The following is an 18,084-nucleotide window of genomic DNA, read 5'->3' as shown; positions in this document are numbered from 1 at the left end:
CAACAGTGTTCAGTTGTCTTTATACATCCTTTGTATACACAAAACCAGTAAATATTCTGCTTCTTCAAAAGAAAAAGAAAAAGCATGTCACACTTTTCTTTGAACATATTAAAAATCCTCAATGATTTGCTTCCACTAGCACACATCCCCTCCCCCCGCCCCCCACAAAACACTAACTTAAAAAAAAGCAATATATCCACAATAGGAATCTAGGCAGATTGATAAGCAGTATTCCAATAATGTCTAATTGTGTATGCATTAAAATGGTTTGGCAGGGATTTGGTTTTCGTTATTTAGGTGATGGGTCGGAATAGCATCTGTCAGATTAATAAATAAAGATGAAATGCTATCAGGCTCTCTGGGAGAGATGGAGCGGAGCTGTATTCTTCAATGTGTGGGAGCTGAATACTTCTCTGACAGAGAGGGATAGGCATCGTCGTTATTTTGGTTTGAAAATTGATTTGTTGCTTTGATGCATAATCATGCATTAGCAACTGTGGAAAGAAAACCTTTGGGTGAAAGCAAACCGCGGTAAAGGTAGTGGAGCGATACTTTTCTTTCCGTTTTAATTCTCATTCATTGCTATTCAACACATAAACAAAAATGTCCTTCTCTGAATTAATCAGTACAAAAAAGACGAAAGGAAAAGGTCTTTTCAAACACCACTGCAGACCTTTACTGATACTACTAGAGTCCTGAAGCTGACAAGCCAGCACATCACAATAGGATTAATAGTTTGAAACATCTTCAGACACTCGGGGATCAACCAGATGTTGAAAGCCACTCAGCTGAAGTGGCTCATGTGTTGAGTACATCTTCTTGCTATAGGTTATTTCTCCTTCTGGCGCTGACTACAGAGCATGTTTTTTTCAGAAGTCATATTCCTTTCCGAGAGTTCAGTCCAGTGGAACTTCTCATAACTGTAAGCTATGCTTCAATGTTGAAGACAATGCAAGGAAACGACATTATCATGGATCTGGGCAAGAGATGGATGGTCGTAGTCGTCCAAACTTCTGAGTGAAGTCTGCCTGAGCCTGGACTAAAGCCGCCTCATCTATGTACACTGCCGCCCTCCTGGCCGCAACAAAGTACTGCACCTTCCTCAGGCTCCAGCCAAGGACGTACATGAGCAGGCCGCACACGGCTGCCGTCGACCGGCCTACTCCGGCGTTACAGTGAACATAGACAGTGTGACCATTCTCCAAGAGACCATGAAGCAAAAATACAGCCTGGGGAAGCATCCGGATCCGACCTGCAGAAGACGACAACAACACAGAGGACATTTAGAGGGAAAGGTAAATAAAAGACCAAGTAACTCTCAGTAAATAAAAGGCCAATGTTGGTCTTTGGCAAGGAAACAACGATACATACATTTTAAATAAACTTTAAATACACAGATACGACTTGGTAGGATCAATTCATTGTTGGTTTTGGTATTGTTTAAATGGTATTGATAAGAAAAAATATAGAGTATTGTCAGACTTATTCATAAACATACCGGGTGACCTGTTACGACAATGTTAACTATTCGGCATCACCTTTGGAGAAGAATTTTAAATGTACCATAAAGGACTGTCGCCAGTTGTTTGCCTCGAGCCACCCCATGCATACTCAAAATGTACATTTATCACAATCCATGCGCAGGTTGCTGGATTCACAAGTAAATTATCACACTGTCAGGAATAAACTACAAGTATCGACAGCTACGCATGTATCTCGGGTAATTTTGTTTGCATTCTTTCTTTATTTGAATTTACTGTGGAAGCATATGCGGCACTTCTTTTGTGACTTACACAAGACATGAGATATTTTACTGTAACACTCTGGTTAAAGGGAACCTTGGAAGAAGATCAGTGGCCATGGTGGGATATAATACCAGCAATGAACTAAGATCCTTTTCATGTTTATTTCATGCATTTATCTAATTCTAGAAATGTTCTAAAATAATTAATTCATGCTAATTTTCGGACCTATACATATTTGAATGAAACCTTCAGTTAGCTCTCCAAGGTGAATAAACACTCCGGTGAAGGATGTCAAACTGAGGAGCTTTAAGGCTTTTCAGCTCCATGACTGCACTGCACTGCAAAAATGATGCGTTCTCTCAACTCTGACTTGACTAAACCCTGTTATTATTATATATTTATTCTTGCATGTCGCAAGAATCCTCCTTACCCTCAGTGCTCATGTCAGGTGTGGGTATCCACACATACACCAAGCCACAGTCTTTGTACAAACGCATCATGGTCTCAGGGGTCATGGCTTCTCCAAGGTTGCGCCTGCAGCCGTCGGAGTTGTTCACCACATCGCACTCTGTCTGGAAGTTCATCACTGCAGTAATTCCCAATTCATGCTTCATCTTGATCGTCACATGTTCCACCTGTCGAGGGCAGCTGCCCAGCCAAATATGTGGCAGCACCCTGGGGGCAACAAACAGAGATAGCATTCATCATTTCTATTTATGCTGTTATTATATGCCAGAGTTTGCCAGAGTACATTGATCTTTTTTTGCTGCTGAAGAATTATACTGTTAGTTCTTACTCTCAGAAACCAAATCAATATATATATATATAACACTTGGACTATACCAAAACTCAAAAGATGAACTGGCCAAGTTGCGGAAAACCAATTTCATCAGTTTGACAGACTATTTCAATCTATTACACTACAATGAAAATATGAGAATTTTCAGAAGATTCTAGTAAATGGTTAATTGTTACCCAACAAAGTAGGAATATACTTTATGGAAAAGATTTCTGTCTCTGGTGCGCTGTTGTATAAGTACGCCGTATGAATTGACTCTTCTTGTACCAGTAATAAAAACTAATTACAAAAATAAATAACCTTCAAGCCTCCTCTTCCCTAAATACCAGCATGAGTGACAAGGCACCTGCTAGACGGTGAGGTAAAGTCTCTATGAATCATTTGAGTTATTGCAGAGGTGAGTGTGTATGATACTTGGGGCTACATGGATGTAAGGGCTGACAGACTAATTAGAAATAGCTATTAATAGGAAAGACACAAAGGCGCAGTGCTTCCTACTAAACACAGGTCCTTGGCAAAAGCCGTGTAAGGTCTTCAGACACTAATTAAAACCGGATGGAACCAGCCAAGGCTGCTCATTCTTATGCAAGTTATGTGCTCGCTGCCTCCAGGGTCCCGGGATCATTTCTGCTGTGCCCGGTATATCATGGCAGCGAGTATGTGCCTTAAAAAACGGAAGGCATGCACGGGTTGTTTGATGCTGGCTGTTGTGTGTGTGTGTGTGTGTGAATATTTGCTCAACAATTAATGTCCAATAAACAGATTTCATTCAAATATAAATAGCATCCTCCAAACCATTAACTTGCATTGTTTTTGTTGCAGATGTCCCCCACATGTAAAGTACATTCCGTCACGTCTGCTCATGCTGCAACATTTCTTAAGGTTGTGTAACAAGATGTGTGTTTAAAGTCTGTGAGGCAGGAGAGTGGTGGTGTAACGGTGCATAAAACAGTCAAACATGACGGTGGACTTGTTTTCTGTTACCCAGTGGATGACGGACCAAAGACTGGCATTCATCCTCTGGCCACCATCCATATCGGTACCAGATTTCAAAGCAATCCATGTCACAGTTGTTGAGATATTTCAGTATGGATCGAAGTGGTGGACTGACCGACTTACTCAACAGACATCGCCCTCCCGAGTGTTTGCTTACCCATTGATACATTTCTGGAAACTAACAGGGTGCTAAGAATAGATGTGAATACTCAAAACCTACAAAGACGTGTAGAATCAATGCCAGACAGATTGCAAAAAGTACAAAGGGGAACAGCACAGTAGTGACTTTCAGCAACCTCTTTGACAGATTTATATTCACATGCATTTTTGAACAACAAATTACATCTTGAGGATCCCTTTTTAAATTATGTGACACAAGTTTATCTCTTGTTTGACGGGAGCATATAGTGACTGATTTCAATTCAGCTATTGATCCTGGAAGCTGTCACTGAGATATTACGAGCCGACAGACAACTCACGATCTCTCTCTCTAGACTTGTGAAAAAGGCAGAGATTGAAATCCCCTACTTGCTTGTGGATTGATTTTCAAGTACAGACAGCATTTATAAAGGAATGGGAGAGAGCAAGGTCAAAAAACAAAGGAGTGAGCAGCCCTGAGAGGGTGATTGCGGCTTTGTCTTCCCTGTGAGAGAGAGACAACTTTCATCAAGAGAGGGCAGTGGGACATGACTGTTCTGCCCGTTTAGCAGGACCGTCGTGTCAGCAGCAGAAGACGCAGGAGCTGAATCATTTTCTCTCACTGATTTAGTATCACACACAAAGCAGAATTCAAACTTGGACTGAGAACTAAAGAAGATCGCTTATGATTGAAAACCGTAATGGAAGATAAGGGAGGAGGAGCTGATCAGCCCTCTTGTGTTGTTCAAGAAACAATCACACTTCAGCAGGAAAATTCATTTGCCCCTGGGGATCTCATTATTTTTCTGTATTATTAAATGTAGTATCATCGGATTTCACATCACAAAAGACAGACAACTTTCAACGAGCATCACATTTCATTAGGGGGGTGGGATGTATGGATATCAATTTGTACTTGTTACAGGCTACAAGAAAGCAATAACTCCAATGCTTTAGGAACATAAAAGATATCTAACTGCTTTTTTTAATGTTTTCATACTTAGTTTACCAACACAGACCAAATCCTCTTTTTAATGCCGAGGTAAAAGGTAAAGCTCGGCCACAACAATAAAAAACACCCTGAGGCTTTGATGCTGACGGGCGTCTTGCTAAACCTCCCCAGTCTGTATTCAGGTTTCAGGACTGACTCTGTATGACGCCCACGCTGCCCAACTCTAACCGTCTAAAGTCATGCTGCCAACTTATTGACACTCTGATTTCTAAAATCTTTTCGCCGAGACTAACATGCCATACTTGTTGAATGAAATCGAGATACTCCCAGCATTCCCATACAACATCACAATGATGGCTTCGGCTTTGTGTGACTGTCGTACTGTATTACCTGGAGAAATGAATGGCCTTCTGACCAGCCACACCAAAATAGAAGTTGGTGGTGTGTTTCATCTCATCTATGTGTCCTGTTCCCTCTATCCAGTGACCAATCGGATGGCAGTACACTCCGTCCACCATGTTCCTCTCATCATATGAACAACATCTGTCATGGCTCGGACCACTACCTGGTGACAAAGGAGCAACTTAGTGACCATATACCTATTTGAGCGTGTTTGGGGACATTTAGTGATCATAAAGATGTTTTTAAGATTTATTTCCCAAACAAAAAGGTAGATGTGGCCTATATTTTTCTTTGGAGGGAAAAAATATACTTTGTTGCGTTAAACAGATTAAGCATCATAAACAAAAGGAGAACATTTGTCTAATAATAACAACAGAGTAACAAAATACATTTACTTTTGAGGTACTGTATTTGACTTATATCTTTCTGCTACTGAATACTTTCACTCTGAGTGACATTTTACAGCTTATATTAAAGTACATCAAAGAACATCAATCGTACAGGTACAGGATCTAATTCATTTGCAGATTTGAATAAAATAGAAATCACATGATCAGTTTATAAAATAGGATGCATTTTAACAAACAACTCAACAATATATAACATATAATAAACTTCCTTTTACTGTCAAATTACGTAAACTACACTTAGGTATACTTTTGAATGCAGCACCATTAAATGTAAGATTATATTGGGAATGCTACTAACTGAAACTTGGTAAAAAACACCTCTGTTTAGGTATACAAGTGCACTGACATCCACTCGCCCCTGTGGGTTTAATAAATAACAAGTGTCTCTCTACCGCCATCATGTGGCGGTAAGGAGGGGTTACACAATAACAACCAAACATGGCGGAGTTATTTTCGTATTTTGCCTGAAACGTTACTTTCAAATGGGAATTAAATCCATGTGACGTCTCAAAAATAATTTCATTTTTTGCATAATCTGTTGCACAACATCAGAGGACGGACATATACCTTCCCAGATACAAGTGCCGCGGACTCTTTTGACGAATTTGAACCACAAAGCCTCTTTGAACGGCTCTGCCAGCTGAACGTCGCCGATCCACAGACACGGTTCCTGTGTGGACAGCAGGAGCTTCTGCGAGGCTCTCATCTGAACCGCTCCGCGCGGGTCCCAGTTGCCCATTTCTGCACGCGAACCCAAAACAGAGACCTCTACGTCCGGAGACTCCGGAGTGAGAATGACACCGAACCTGAATAACATTGTTCAAGCCTCAAATATGTCCTCCGTCGTTTAGTATGGCGGGCTTGGGGTTTTTAAAGCCTATATTGTAGTAGCCCTTGTATTCAGTCTGCGTGGCCCATTGACTGTAAAGTGTAATCTAAAAATAAATCGGATAGTTTGCAGCAAAGAAGGGGTAGAAATAAAGACGTCCCACTCTGTCAGAATTAGTGCACACCATACATCGCGCTAAAATTAACTAATAAAAGTGCCCGCAAGATTGCCACACAATTATGCTAATTGTATGGATTGTATGGATATGGATATATATGGGTTCGGTAAAATCGTGTAAATTAAAAGGAAGCAGCAGCCCCAGGTCCTGAAGACTTGCGCTATCCAGCTGTCTGATGTCCTGCAGCACCTCTCCAACCTGAGCCTGAGACAGGAAGAAGTCCCGGTGCTGTGGACGACGTCGTGCCTGGTCCCTGTTCCAAAGAAGTCAACTCCATCTGACCTCAGGGACTTCCGACCAGCTGCCCTCACATCTCATGTGATGAAGGTGCTGGAGAGGCTGGTCTTGGCCCGCCTTCGACCGCAGGTGAAATCGTCACTGGACCCTCTGCAATTTGCTTACCAGCCTTGTGTGGGAGTGGAGGCGCCATCACCTGCTGCAACAAGCTCAGTCACACCTGGATGTGGATGGAACCGGTGGCTCTGTGAGAATCACTTTTTTTGACTTCTCCAGTGCATTCAACACCATCCAGCCACTGCTGCTGAGTGAGAAGCTGCGGGTATCTATCTATCTATCTATCTATCTATCTATCTATCTATCTATCTATCTATCTATCTATCTATCTATCTATCTATCTATCTATCTATCTATCTATCTATCTATCTATCTATCTATCTATCTATCTATCTATCCATCTATCTATCTATCTATCCGTCTATCTATCTATCTAGCTACGTTTTAGGTTGCTGGATGACCTGCAAGTTATTCTACTAGGCCCAGAACACCGCCTCAATTATCTAATGATATAGTTTCTGTAGATGGCATTGCCCTGGCATCCAGCACCACTGTAAAGAATCTCTGCGTTATCTTTGATTGGGACTTGTCCTTTAACGCCCACAGAAAACAAATCTCAAGGACTGCCTTTATTCATCCACGTAACATTTAAAAAATCAGGCACATCTTGTCTCAAAGTGATGCAGAAAAACTAGTTCACGCGTTTCTTACTTCTAGACTAGATCTAACTCCTTATTATCAGGCTGCTCTAATAAGTCTCTTGAGTCCCTCCAGTTGATTCAGAATGCTGCAACTCGTGTACTAACAAAAACTAAGAAAAGAGATCACATTACTCCTGTATTAGCTGCTCTGCACTGGCTCCCTGTAAAATCAAGAATACAATCTAAAGTCCTTCTCTTCACCTGCAAAGCTTTGATTGGTGATGCACCATCATATCTTAAGGAGCTTGTAGAACCATATTACCCCACAAGAGAGCTCACAGTACCATATTACCCCATTAGAGAGCTGCACTTGCTAAATGCAGGACTACTTGTGGTTCCTAGAGTCTTAAAAGTAGGATGGGAGCCAGAGCCTTCAGTTATCAAGCTCCTCTTCGATGGAGCCAGCTTCCACTTTCAGTCCGGGGGGCAGATACAGTCACCATATTTAAGTGTAGACTTAAGGCTTTCCTAGTTGATAGCACTTATAGTTAGGGCTGAATCTGGTTTGCCTGGTCCAGCCCCTAGATATACTGCTATAGGCTTATAGGCTGCTGGGGGACATCTTAGGATACACTGAGCTCCTCTCTCCTGTTCTCTATTTCCTTCTGTTTAAACTCATGTCCCATTAATGCACATAACTAACTCTGCTTCTTCCCCAGAGTCTTTCTCGCCTCACATGGATCACATCGCCTCTGAGGCAAATCTTTTATTTTGGGCTATACAAAATAAATTGAATACACACGGTTTAGTGGTTTGTATTTATTGAGTCAAAAATTACAGCAGTGGCTTTTTTTAGGCACACCTGGCGGAGACATTTTTACATTTATTTTTTCAAACTATTTTTTTTAGCTTACACTTGATGACAATAATTACACAGAACAATTTTATAGCATATCAATATAAGAATAATTAATACAAATGCCCCACAGTACATTGTGTTTGAGGGCCTTGAGATTGTCCATAAGTCTTGCAGGATTTTGAGCCACGAGAAAAACTGATAATGTCACTTTATTAAGGCCCAATATCTTCTTATGCTATAAAGTAACCATTTATTTTGCCAATATGTGGTCAATGTATCCTAATAACACATGCAATTTGCTTCAACCATTTTTTGAGAGAACATAAATATTTGCTCCCTAAACTGCTCATTTAATTAATTCCTACATGTCTATGCAAAACATGATTCACACAAAGATACAGGTACCCCATCATAGGCCGACTTAACATGATACAGCCTAGAGTATAGTCTCCCAGAATTTAACCCACAACCCAGCATGCAAAACAGGTGTTAAAAGGTATTGATATAGTTGCTTCATGCAGAGAGATAAAATAGCTTGAGTTAAATAGCAATACTGTTCTCGATATGAGCAGGGTCCAGGTAGCTGTAAGGTATTTTAAGCAGCAAGTTCCTTGTTGCAATTGCTTCACTGAAGTTGGACAACTCTGCTTGAAATTCCTTAATCATCTGCTTTGGAGCAGGCTCCTGGAATCGTTCATCGGGGTATGAACCCATGGGAACCTGCCAAAAGGAAAATCAGTGAATCAGAATGACACATTTTTAAAGCACTTTTAAGATGTGGACGTGTTATAATGAGTGTTGGTCATCACCAAACCTACCATGTCAGAGTATGTCTCTGAAAGTAGGCAAACCATTGCTTCAAAGTTGACTGTCTCACCAACATTTGGGAGAGTCTCCAAAATTGTCTCCATGCTTGACTGCCCCTTAGTGGTTGGAGGAGGTTTGCGCAGCAGAAGTGAGATATTTGGCACGCAGGAGTAGTAGTCAAACTAAATTAAGAAAGAAATCTCAATATGTAACAGCTTTGATAGAAAACTTTTCAATTAACATTGCAGAACATGTTATGTAAATCTACACTGGGAATTCAACCTTTGCACCATTGTAATGTTGGAATGAATGAATGTAAAATTGGAATGAATAAAAAGCATATTGCGGACCAAATCATACGTCTGGACACCCTTCCCCCCATATGGGTGGACGTGGTGCTAGTGGCATAATTGAGCAAATATCATAATACTGCACATCAAATTAAACAACGGGACCTGGGCTACAAGAATAAGTCAGCCACTTCAAACACAACTCAAACACCAACCAATATTTATACAAATATCATAACCATAATTCGCCAGGAGTGAGCTCACTCTGCATGTTTCCAGACCTAGCTGTCTGTACTAAAATATAGCTAATGTTGTTCTGCTTCACTTTGTCAAAGTCAAATATTGAAGAAATAATGTTCACATATTGTCCTATATTATTTATATTATTAAGTTTAAACCTTTCAACTACATGATTTCAAAGAGATAATCATCCTAAAACGTTTTCATTTTTGCTGTGGACCATCTTCATTTACTCTTTAATCAAACATCAATATATATTCCAATGTCCCAACTAATTACCTGCCCATTGTTTACTGCAGCATGTTGAACAGTCACTGTGAAGATCACCATGGTGATGAATTTGATCACCTCCTCGACAGTATGAAAGCTCTCTGGAAACCCTGTTGGTAGCATAATTACTATCAGTTCATTATTGGCAATCACAATCGTCATTGCAATATTAAAGGCTCACTATTAAATACCTGAGGCTTTGTTTCCCAAGAAGCCATGTGTGAATATCTCACTGATCCATTCCTGCAGCTCATTGTCTTTACGCACTTCACTGTCTGAGGGATAGTAGTACTCCACTACTGCCTTCACGAAGCTAGTGAACACAAAATAGATTAAATTTACATTTTGTATCTGTGAATAAGACTCTACTATGTTGCTTGTAGAATAAACCGGTGTGGACAGTTGGAATAATTATTTAAGATAACCTGTTGATGATGTCCCACAGCTTCAGGCCATCATCTCTGTAGTAGAAGTTGGGGATGGATTCCAGTCCTCGTGCAGTGATGTCCTCTGGCAGACAGAGGGAGCTGTAGGTCGTTTCAGAGAGAGCCCTTCTCATGAGCTCTGTCAGTCCGTCATATCCAAGTGAACTCTAATAAGTAATTAATGCACAGATATTGAAAATCAAACACATTTGTCAGAGTAAAAAAAACACACCTGCAACCTAATAAAATGTAATTCCAATTTAATTGCAATAATGCAATTTAATTGGAATAGTTTGAATATTCAAAAATATGTATTTTACAGAGCCATACTATACTCAAAGCTCCGTCAGGTCCAAAAAGAGTTGGGCGGCCATCCGTGTTTATGAACAGAGTGTACTGGAAGTGTGGAATCAGCAGCTGTACAGACAAAGGAAATCATTTTAAAAGTCATGTTAAGATGCTTATTCGAGCAACAGGCAGCAGGTTTGTGTTGATCACCAAAGGAATCCAGAAGTAAACAAAACTGAAAACAGTTTATTTTTATTTTACAAGAGTAAACCCTGATGTATGCAAAGTTCTTGATCTATCTATCGATCAAGTTAACTCTCACTTCAAAAGCTAGAAAATGTAATACTGAGTAAAAAGGTAACGCTTAGAGTTGATTCACCATTGATGGAAAATACAACCACATTCTTTGTAAAGATCTTACAAAGGCCAATACATCCTTGGTCTGCACTATTAAGACCTTTGCTTACCTAATTGAAAGGAGACTTTCAATGAGCTGTCTTTTATAGAGAAGTATATAAAATATCCTCAAATGTCAAAAGGTTCCCTGCAAAAATCTCTTTTTTTAGTCTATAAAATGTATTTACATTGGCAAACTCAAGTTATTTGAACTGAAGTGAGAAATGTTTTCATGCTTCCAACGGCAAACTTGCTTCAATACATGTAACTTAACATTTAATGACCCACAAAGACCGTTAACAACTTTAACAGCACAATCCAACAGGAAACACGGGGCGAGACAGAGAGGGAATCGACAAGTTTCCTATTCAATATTTCCTCGCTCCTCTGTTTACCCTTTTTCTTTCGAGCTGAACCTAGCTACTTGTGTTAGCCAACGCAACAGTTAGCTTGTTGTAGCAACCCTGACGAACTGTAAGCCAACAAGAAGGATGGATTTACACAGGGGGCGTGGCAGCGGCCTCTAGCACAGCCTCGGGGCCACATTCTGGTAATACTTTATTTATGTATTATCTGTGAATCATTAAATATAAATAGATATTTTTAAAATGGTAATGTTACATGACTATTCTGAGATCAACATGAAATATAAGTTAAGATATAAACTCTTTGCGTTTGACCCGGTAAATCTTTATTGCATGCATTCTTCATTTTTGGTCATTACCTGTCTCTGCTCTATTGACTCTCTAGTAACGACATACAACAACCAAAATTATACCTGAAACATCTTCAGTCAACAGTCAGATCATCATTTCAGATCAAGGGAATAGATAACAAAAAGTGCACCAGCATACCTTATAGAGGGGATGAATCCCAGAGAAGCTGCGGAGAGCAGCAACAGTATAGACCTCTGCCAGAAAGTGAGTTTTCATGAGGTGTTGGACTGCTTCATGATCCATGGAATCAACATTTTTAATAAACATCTTGGCGAGCAGCCAGTCAGTCTCTGAGTCACTGGGCAGAAAGATGGGGTTCTGCTCAGAAGGTTGTTGATGCAACTGGAATTTGATGAAAACATTTTTATTTGTTGTAGGTTAAAGAATGTCAACTGGACTTTTGAAAACATAGTAATGTACTGTGGAACGTAATATGATCATGTGACTAGACCTGTATTGCAATGGGCATCAGTTTGTTTTCTGGGTTCAAGTAGAGCAAACAGAGACCAGCAGTCACGTGCAGAGGTTTTCCATTATAGGCTCTCGGGGGTATTCCTTCCATCTTCTTCTGGTCAGAGAGGAATATATTGCCTTTCTGTATGGGAATGAAAGACAGAGGACAGAATTGCACAGATAAATCAAGGCAAAATTATATTGGGATGATAAACACACAAAACCGTCTCCCAAAGCCGAGATTATCTCCAAACTAAAGCCACTCTTCTTCTTTCATACCTTCACTTCCTCCTGCAGAGAGCTTCCCTCTTCCAGGAACGGCTTCACCATCTCCTCTGTGACTGGAAAGTTTGGGGGAAGCTCTGAGCAGCGCTTGATCACTTTGGGATTGAGTCCGTTCAGGAACTGGAATCCATAAAAGTCATCTTCCTTCCAGTGCTCGCTAACATACTCTGGAAGAATTGCAAATATGATATATAATATAATATATGTATATCTATATATCTATCTTATATCTGAATCATTTTCAAATACAATTGCTGGTTTGTTCCTGAAAGATCTTTACTGACAATACAAAAACAGGAACAACATCTAATCTAATGTAATTCAACATTGTTAACTCATTTTAATGGATAACTTCCTGGAATTGATATTTCAGACACAATAGAATTTTAGTCAAAACTGACAATTAATGTTGGATTGGTGCTGTCACACAGGACCTTTGTTGTCTCTACAAGTATTGATGATTCTTTTAACAGACCATATTTCAAACTAAATTCATAATCATAATTCTTTTTGTAGAATTATGATTATGAATTTAGTTTGAAATATGTTATACAAAATACATATTGAGTGCATCCTTGAGATCCTCTGTCTCTGTCTGTAAATCATACTTTAAAACTTAATTTTCCTCCTTTTTCGCCTGTTTTATATTGCCATGTACTGCCTAGTGACATCTCATCTTCTACTCGTAACTGGCCTCTGGCAGAGTAAGGCTGCTAGTGATTACACAGCCTAGTGAGACAGTGGGTTTGGCAAACAGCTAATGGAACTATACAATTAGTCAATTATGGGTTGTATTCAGTTGTATATACACACCTGGTCGATATCTACACTCTGCTAAGTGCACCTTTCTAGTTAAAAGTGTTCCTTGGGTTTTCTTTTTGGAATCATTAAATGTAAATCCTAGATGGATTACAGAGATATTAGTGCAGAGTCCACTTAATTAATTTAAGATGCAGTATATGTACTTTTCCTAAAGTGCTTTCATGCATATTGTATTAATATCAGGCAATATTGTAGAAAGAACTGTTGTGGTGTTCAACTGATGATAGAATCTGCCAACTTCTCATATTTATTCACTTGTTATGAAAGGATGTCAATGACATGATTGTTATGAGTTGTGCTGCACATGTGAATAATGGGAACAAAAACAATCTACCTGACATCGTTGTCTTTCTCCACTGGAAGATTTCTTTCATTTTTTCAATGCTTTCCCATGTTTTAGTAGATCCAACCATCTCCTTATGATGGAGGTTGATAAAACTATAAGTAAGACGGGGTAAAAAAAAAATATATATATACGTAATACATGATTAAACAGCATCCTGATATTTATGTTTCAAATTGACTTTTTATCTCATAAAATATAGAAAATGTGCCGATAATCTTGATGTAGACATACGTATCTAATTTCACTTTGGCTATGTTGCCATCTCTGGTATATGAGAAGCGGATTTCAGCTGGGAGCTCCAACACATTATTGAAATGGGTGATGTGTGGTAGTCCTTCAGCAAAAATCGACCATCTAAAAAAACAGAAATAAGACAAAGTTACCAAAAGGAATGTATGAATTTCTCCAGATAAACTTCTGAGACCATAACAGCTCCTGGTACATACTGTACTGCACACATACAAACATACCGGTACAATCTCTTTTTAAGTCTCAGCTCTTTTTCGCGGTGTTCAATCAACACGGGATGGTCATCCTCAAAACCCTTCAAGGCTGAGACATGAACATCAATACAACATAACATCAATACAACTTTAAAAGACAAAATTGACAAACTGTCAACAAAACAAACGTGAAAATAAGTGCTATCTATAATATCTCAATATGAATTATCGTTAACACTTTATAATAACTATACACTATTCAGCATTAGTTAAGTATGAGTAAACACTTAATTGATCATTTATAAAGCATCGTTCCAACATTAACCATCATTAGTATGCAATTCAGAAACAGTTATAAGTATTTTATTCTTTATTAATACGCTTCACTATAATGCATTTCATGATTGGGTGTTCATACTTTATAAATGATGTATTCCGCATTTGTAAATTAAGTAATATATATTACAAATTAATTATTAAAGACTTAAAGACTTATTAAAGTAATTTATAAAGTGTTAGTAAATGATAAAAAAAAAAAAATTAAAATGTCAATTATTCAGGCTAGCTAGTACTCATAATCAATAATGTTAGTCAATAATAGTATTAAAACAAGTTTATAAAGCACATGTTAACATAGTCCATAACCATTAGTGCATATCTAATTCATTATATGTATATATAAATGCATGAATAATTGAATTAATTTGATCATTTACTAACACATTATAAATTATCTCATTAATCATCTATAAGTCTTAAATAATTGGTTTGTAATATATATATAACATAATTTACAAATACGGAATACAGTTATGAAGTTTGAAAACCCAATCATGAAATGCATAATAGTCAAGCTTATTAATCAAGAATAAAACATTTATAACTGTGTTTATGAATTGCATACTAATGAGTGTTAATGTTGGAACAATGCTTTATAAATGATGAATTAAGTGTTTACTCATACTTTATTAATGCTAAATAGCATATAGTTATTATAAAGTGTTACCGAATTATCTTTAATCAATGTTTTGGGGAACTTGAAACAGACCTTTTCCTCCTCTGAGCTCCACCAGTTCTCCTCTAGAGATCCATCTGTAATAGGGGAAAAGAATGGCTTCTCCTTCAGGAGTTGTCACCACTATCTTGGAGAGGTACCACTCATCTTCTGGGAGATAGCAAAAACGACTTTTCTCCACCTTGATCAGCAGAAGTTTCCCCAGAGACAGATTGGTGCTCAGGGTGTAAGTTCCTGTCTTGAAACAAAGGTTAATGTACATTTAAACAAACAATTATAATATAATATGAATGTGTTGTAAATACACATTTAACCGATAATATTTGCTATAACATAATATGTATCTAAAGAGTACGAAGGTCCACATAGACTGGACAATCTTCATAAATATTATTTTTTATATTAAAACTAATCTAGATCATCATCTAGGTACATGGTGATAGACGAGCATGCCAACTGGCTGGTGAAAGCCCTTCATGTACTTGTTACATTCCACTAATGTTAAGATTAATTTATTTACAGTTATCCGAACCTCCGTGAGCAACCTCGCAGCCTGTCAAGATGGTGTGTATGGAACCTGCATGTCCAACCACAGATATCCTCAAAGTTTAGGAGAGATTGTTTTATATTTTGCCTTTCCAAAGCCAAAAACACAAGAGGGCTGATGTCGGATATGGATTAAACAATGTGGAAGACCTCACCCACAGCTGAATCCATTGAAGATCAACAAAAACTACTTTGTTTGCTCCAAAGTAAGATGCTAATACCTTGAGCTATTTCAATATGTATGCAAACAAAGACAGTTGAATTTGAGATATCATATAGACTTACCCAGATGTGCATGGACATTGTTGTTCCTGTCTATGTTTGTACTTCAGTAGTATGTTATGGTGTCGATGTTTGCATTGTGACCGGTGAGCTTTTCCCTTGATTTTTATTCCCTCTTCATTCACAACACTCAGCCAACAAATTATCTAGTAAATGTAACGTGAGCTCTCAAATGCACATTGTAGTCTTTTCTGCCTACATCTCTCTGATATTTCTAAACAATTATTTCCATTTTCATATTGTTAAAAAAAACACTTTGACATGCTGGATGTGAAAACTTGACAGGCCTAGCAACAGTAACCAAGGGGGATGGGGTTTAGTGAAGGGTCCATTCATAATTACATTGTCCCAGACCTAATTTAAGGATGTTCAACAGGATTCAACTTACTGTCCCAGTTACATGGTCGAAGCCAAAGTTGTCCAACTCAGTTCGCTCACTCTGCCCTCCAGTTCCAAATATGGTGACGTATACGTGGTCATTTGTTCCTGACAAGAACCTCTCACCTGTTGTGACCTCTAGTTTGTACTCTGCCATGGCCAGTCTGTGGTAAAGAAACACATTTAGATCTCTAAATTGCAGAGTGAATGCTCCAATTCTTTGCAAATAACATACATGGCACTGTTTATGTAGTTTTCACTAAACGTATTACATTTTCAAATAATTAATTTACAAAAGCGTTTGATAGTTTTTCTAAATTCAAATTTTTGGTCAACAGGCATAAAAAACTTTAACACTTCTTTGTCCAAGATTATCCTGTTTACATTACTACAAGTGTAGTATTTGGATCATCATATTTCACACCATGAGGAGAGAAAAGGAAAGTTCCTACCTACACCTTCAGTTTGAAGCTGTTCTGTGGTCTGTGTTTGTCAAGGCTGCCTCTCCGGTCTTGTTGACTCGTCAGTCCGGCACAGTCTTACCGCAGATCTCTCAATGTGATCGATCTCTGTCAAGTGTGGTGTTCATCCGATTCTGGACCTTATTTATTGTGTCACTGCGTGTCTGCTTATCTAGTGTTCGAGGCAGTGTCGTAATACCCTGATTCTTTTCTGAAGAAGTCAGTATATGATTTACTTTACTAATTGCTTTACTGACTTTTCTATTTACAATTATTTGACAAGCTAAATTATTGTGAAGACTATCACCATCTGCATTGGGTGATTGATAAGCAGGTTTGCAAAATTCCGGGAATATTCCAAGTTGGAAACTTTCCATGGGAATTAACGGGAATATACGGGAATTAACGGGAATTAACGGGAATAAACTGGACATTTTGGGGTAATTTAACTGTATTTACCTTGTCATAAGCAGACATGCATGCAAACATTCATAATACAACTTTTAAAAATGACATTTTTGACTTTTTTGACATTTTGTGAGTAGAACTTTATTCTTTCATCGAACAACAAAAACATGAACGTTGAATAAAAAAAGTGTATTCCCTATGATCACCACCCCCCAACCCAATTTTTGTGTGTGTGTGTTTTCCCCTGAATCCTTTCAGGTCTAAATGCTTTCTTCCTGGACCTCATCATCGTCCTCCTCACTGCTGTAAAAAGTTAGTCCACTGTATACAAATAAACTTGGTATTAAAATGAACATGGCTTCAGTTTACCAAGTAATCAATATGCTAGGTCAGTGGTTCCCAAACTTTTTCTGTCAAGACCCCCTTTGACCCCCCCCCCCCCCACCCCCACCCGCAGCCCGACCCCAATTTTTTTTTTTATTTCTCGCTCTGTGTCGCTGTGTGTCTCTCCCTCGCGCGCGCTCGCTCGCTCGCTCTCGCTGGTTTTGCCACAGTCGGTCTGTGACATGAGCCGCTCTGGTGGCGTGGTTGGAACACAGTGCATGTCACGTCGGTTATTTTATATTGTTTTACCGGTGTATGTGTGCGTCTGTGTGTGTGGGTTGGTGATGAAGCCGCGACCCCCCTGTAGTACCACCGCGCCCCCCCTAGGGGTCGCGACCCCCACTTTGGGAACCAGGTAATGACAAACAGTGTTGGGAAAGTTCACTTTCTACATGAACTAGTTCAGTTCATAGTTTACACATTTTAAAATGAACCAGTTTATAGTTCATAATTCAAAATGTTGAACTAAGTTCACAACTCCAAAAAATAAACTAGTTCAGTTATTTTTTTCAATATGTTGGGAGCTATAATTATATAATCTCTATCTGTCTGCAATACCGCTCTTGGCCTCTACGCAACTCGGCGC

The 18,084-nt window shown here is 38.8% G+C and overlaps 2 protein-coding genes across 3 annotated transcripts; both read right to left on the bottom strand.

Moving 5' to 3' along the window:
* Positions 1–219: 219 nt before the first annotated feature.
* Positions 220–6,358, bottom strand: epm2a (EPM2A glucan phosphatase, laforin). 2 transcript variants are annotated; one of them, XM_034527669.1, is made up of 4 exons: positions 6,010–6,358; positions 5,021–5,195; positions 2,176–2,420; positions 220–1,252 (listed from the first exon to the last, which is right to left on the bottom strand). In XM_034527669.1, the coding sequence occupies exons 1-4, from the start codon at positions 6,257–6,259 to the stop codon at positions 969–971; spliced, it is 954 nt and encodes a 317-aa protein (XP_034383560.1). In that variant the 5' UTR covers positions 6,260–6,358; the 3' UTR covers positions 220–968. The 2 variants fall into 2 exon arrangements, with proteins under 2 accessions (XP_034383560.1, XP_034383561.1); XM_034527670.1 differs by having other exon boundaries at positions 5,021–5,191; positions 6,010–6,264.
* Positions 6,359–8,258: 1,900 nt separating this feature from the next.
* Positions 8,259–16,827, bottom strand: LOC117727283 (hydroperoxide isomerase ALOXE3-like). The gene is made up of 15 exons (XM_034527499.1): positions 16,698–16,827; positions 16,256–16,409; positions 15,073–15,277; positions 14,052–14,133; positions 13,813–13,935; positions 13,570–13,673; positions 12,408–12,580; positions 12,127–12,270; positions 11,814–12,017; positions 10,606–10,692; positions 10,276–10,442; positions 10,042–10,163; positions 9,860–9,960; positions 9,062–9,232; positions 8,259–8,963 (listed from the first exon to the last, which is right to left on the bottom strand). Exons 2-15 carry the CDS (start codon positions 16,400–16,402, stop codon positions 8,784–8,786), a joined length of 2,010 nt encoding a protein of 669 aa, XP_034383390.1. The 5' UTR covers positions 16,403–16,409; positions 16,698–16,827; the 3' UTR covers positions 8,259–8,783.
* Between the last annotated feature and the right edge of the window lie 1,257 nt (positions 16,828–18,084).

The sequence above is a fragment of the Cyclopterus lumpus genome, chromosome 24 (assembly GCF_009769545.1).
Source record: "Cyclopterus lumpus isolate fCycLum1 chromosome 24, fCycLum1.pri, whole genome shotgun sequence".
In the NCBI taxonomy this organism is placed as follows: domain Eukaryota; kingdom Metazoa; phylum Chordata; class Actinopteri; order Perciformes; family Cyclopteridae; genus Cyclopterus; species Cyclopterus lumpus.
This window is presented reverse-complemented; position numbering and strand designations above follow the sequence as displayed.

Bases quoted from the DNA above. Each gene is read 5' to 3' on its own strand.
- epm2a (XM_034527669.1), bottom strand. From the start codon at position 6,259: ATGTTATTCAGGTTCGGTGTCATTCTCACTCCGGAGTCTCCGGACGTA. The intron at 5,196-6,009 runs GTATATGTCCGT...CTTTGTCACCAG, and splicing joins CGGCACTTGTATCTGGGAAG to GTAGTGGTCCGAGCCATGAC. The intron at 1,253-2,175 runs GTAAGGAGGATT...CGTCTTCTGCAG, and splicing joins ACCTGACATGAGCACTGAGG to GTCGGATCCGGATGCTTCCC.
- LOC117727283 (XM_034527499.1), bottom strand. From the start codon at position 16,402: ATGGCAGAGTACAAACTAGAGGTCACAACAGGTGAGAGGTTCTTGTCA. The intron at 12,581-13,569 runs GTAGATTGTTTT...CAATTCTTCCAG, and splicing joins GAGAAAGACAACGATGTCAG to AGTATGTTAGCGAGCACTGG. The intron at 10,164-10,275 runs GTTATCTTAAAT...TGTGTTCACTAG, and splicing joins CTGTGGGACATCATCAACAG to CTTCGTGAAGGCAGTAGTGG.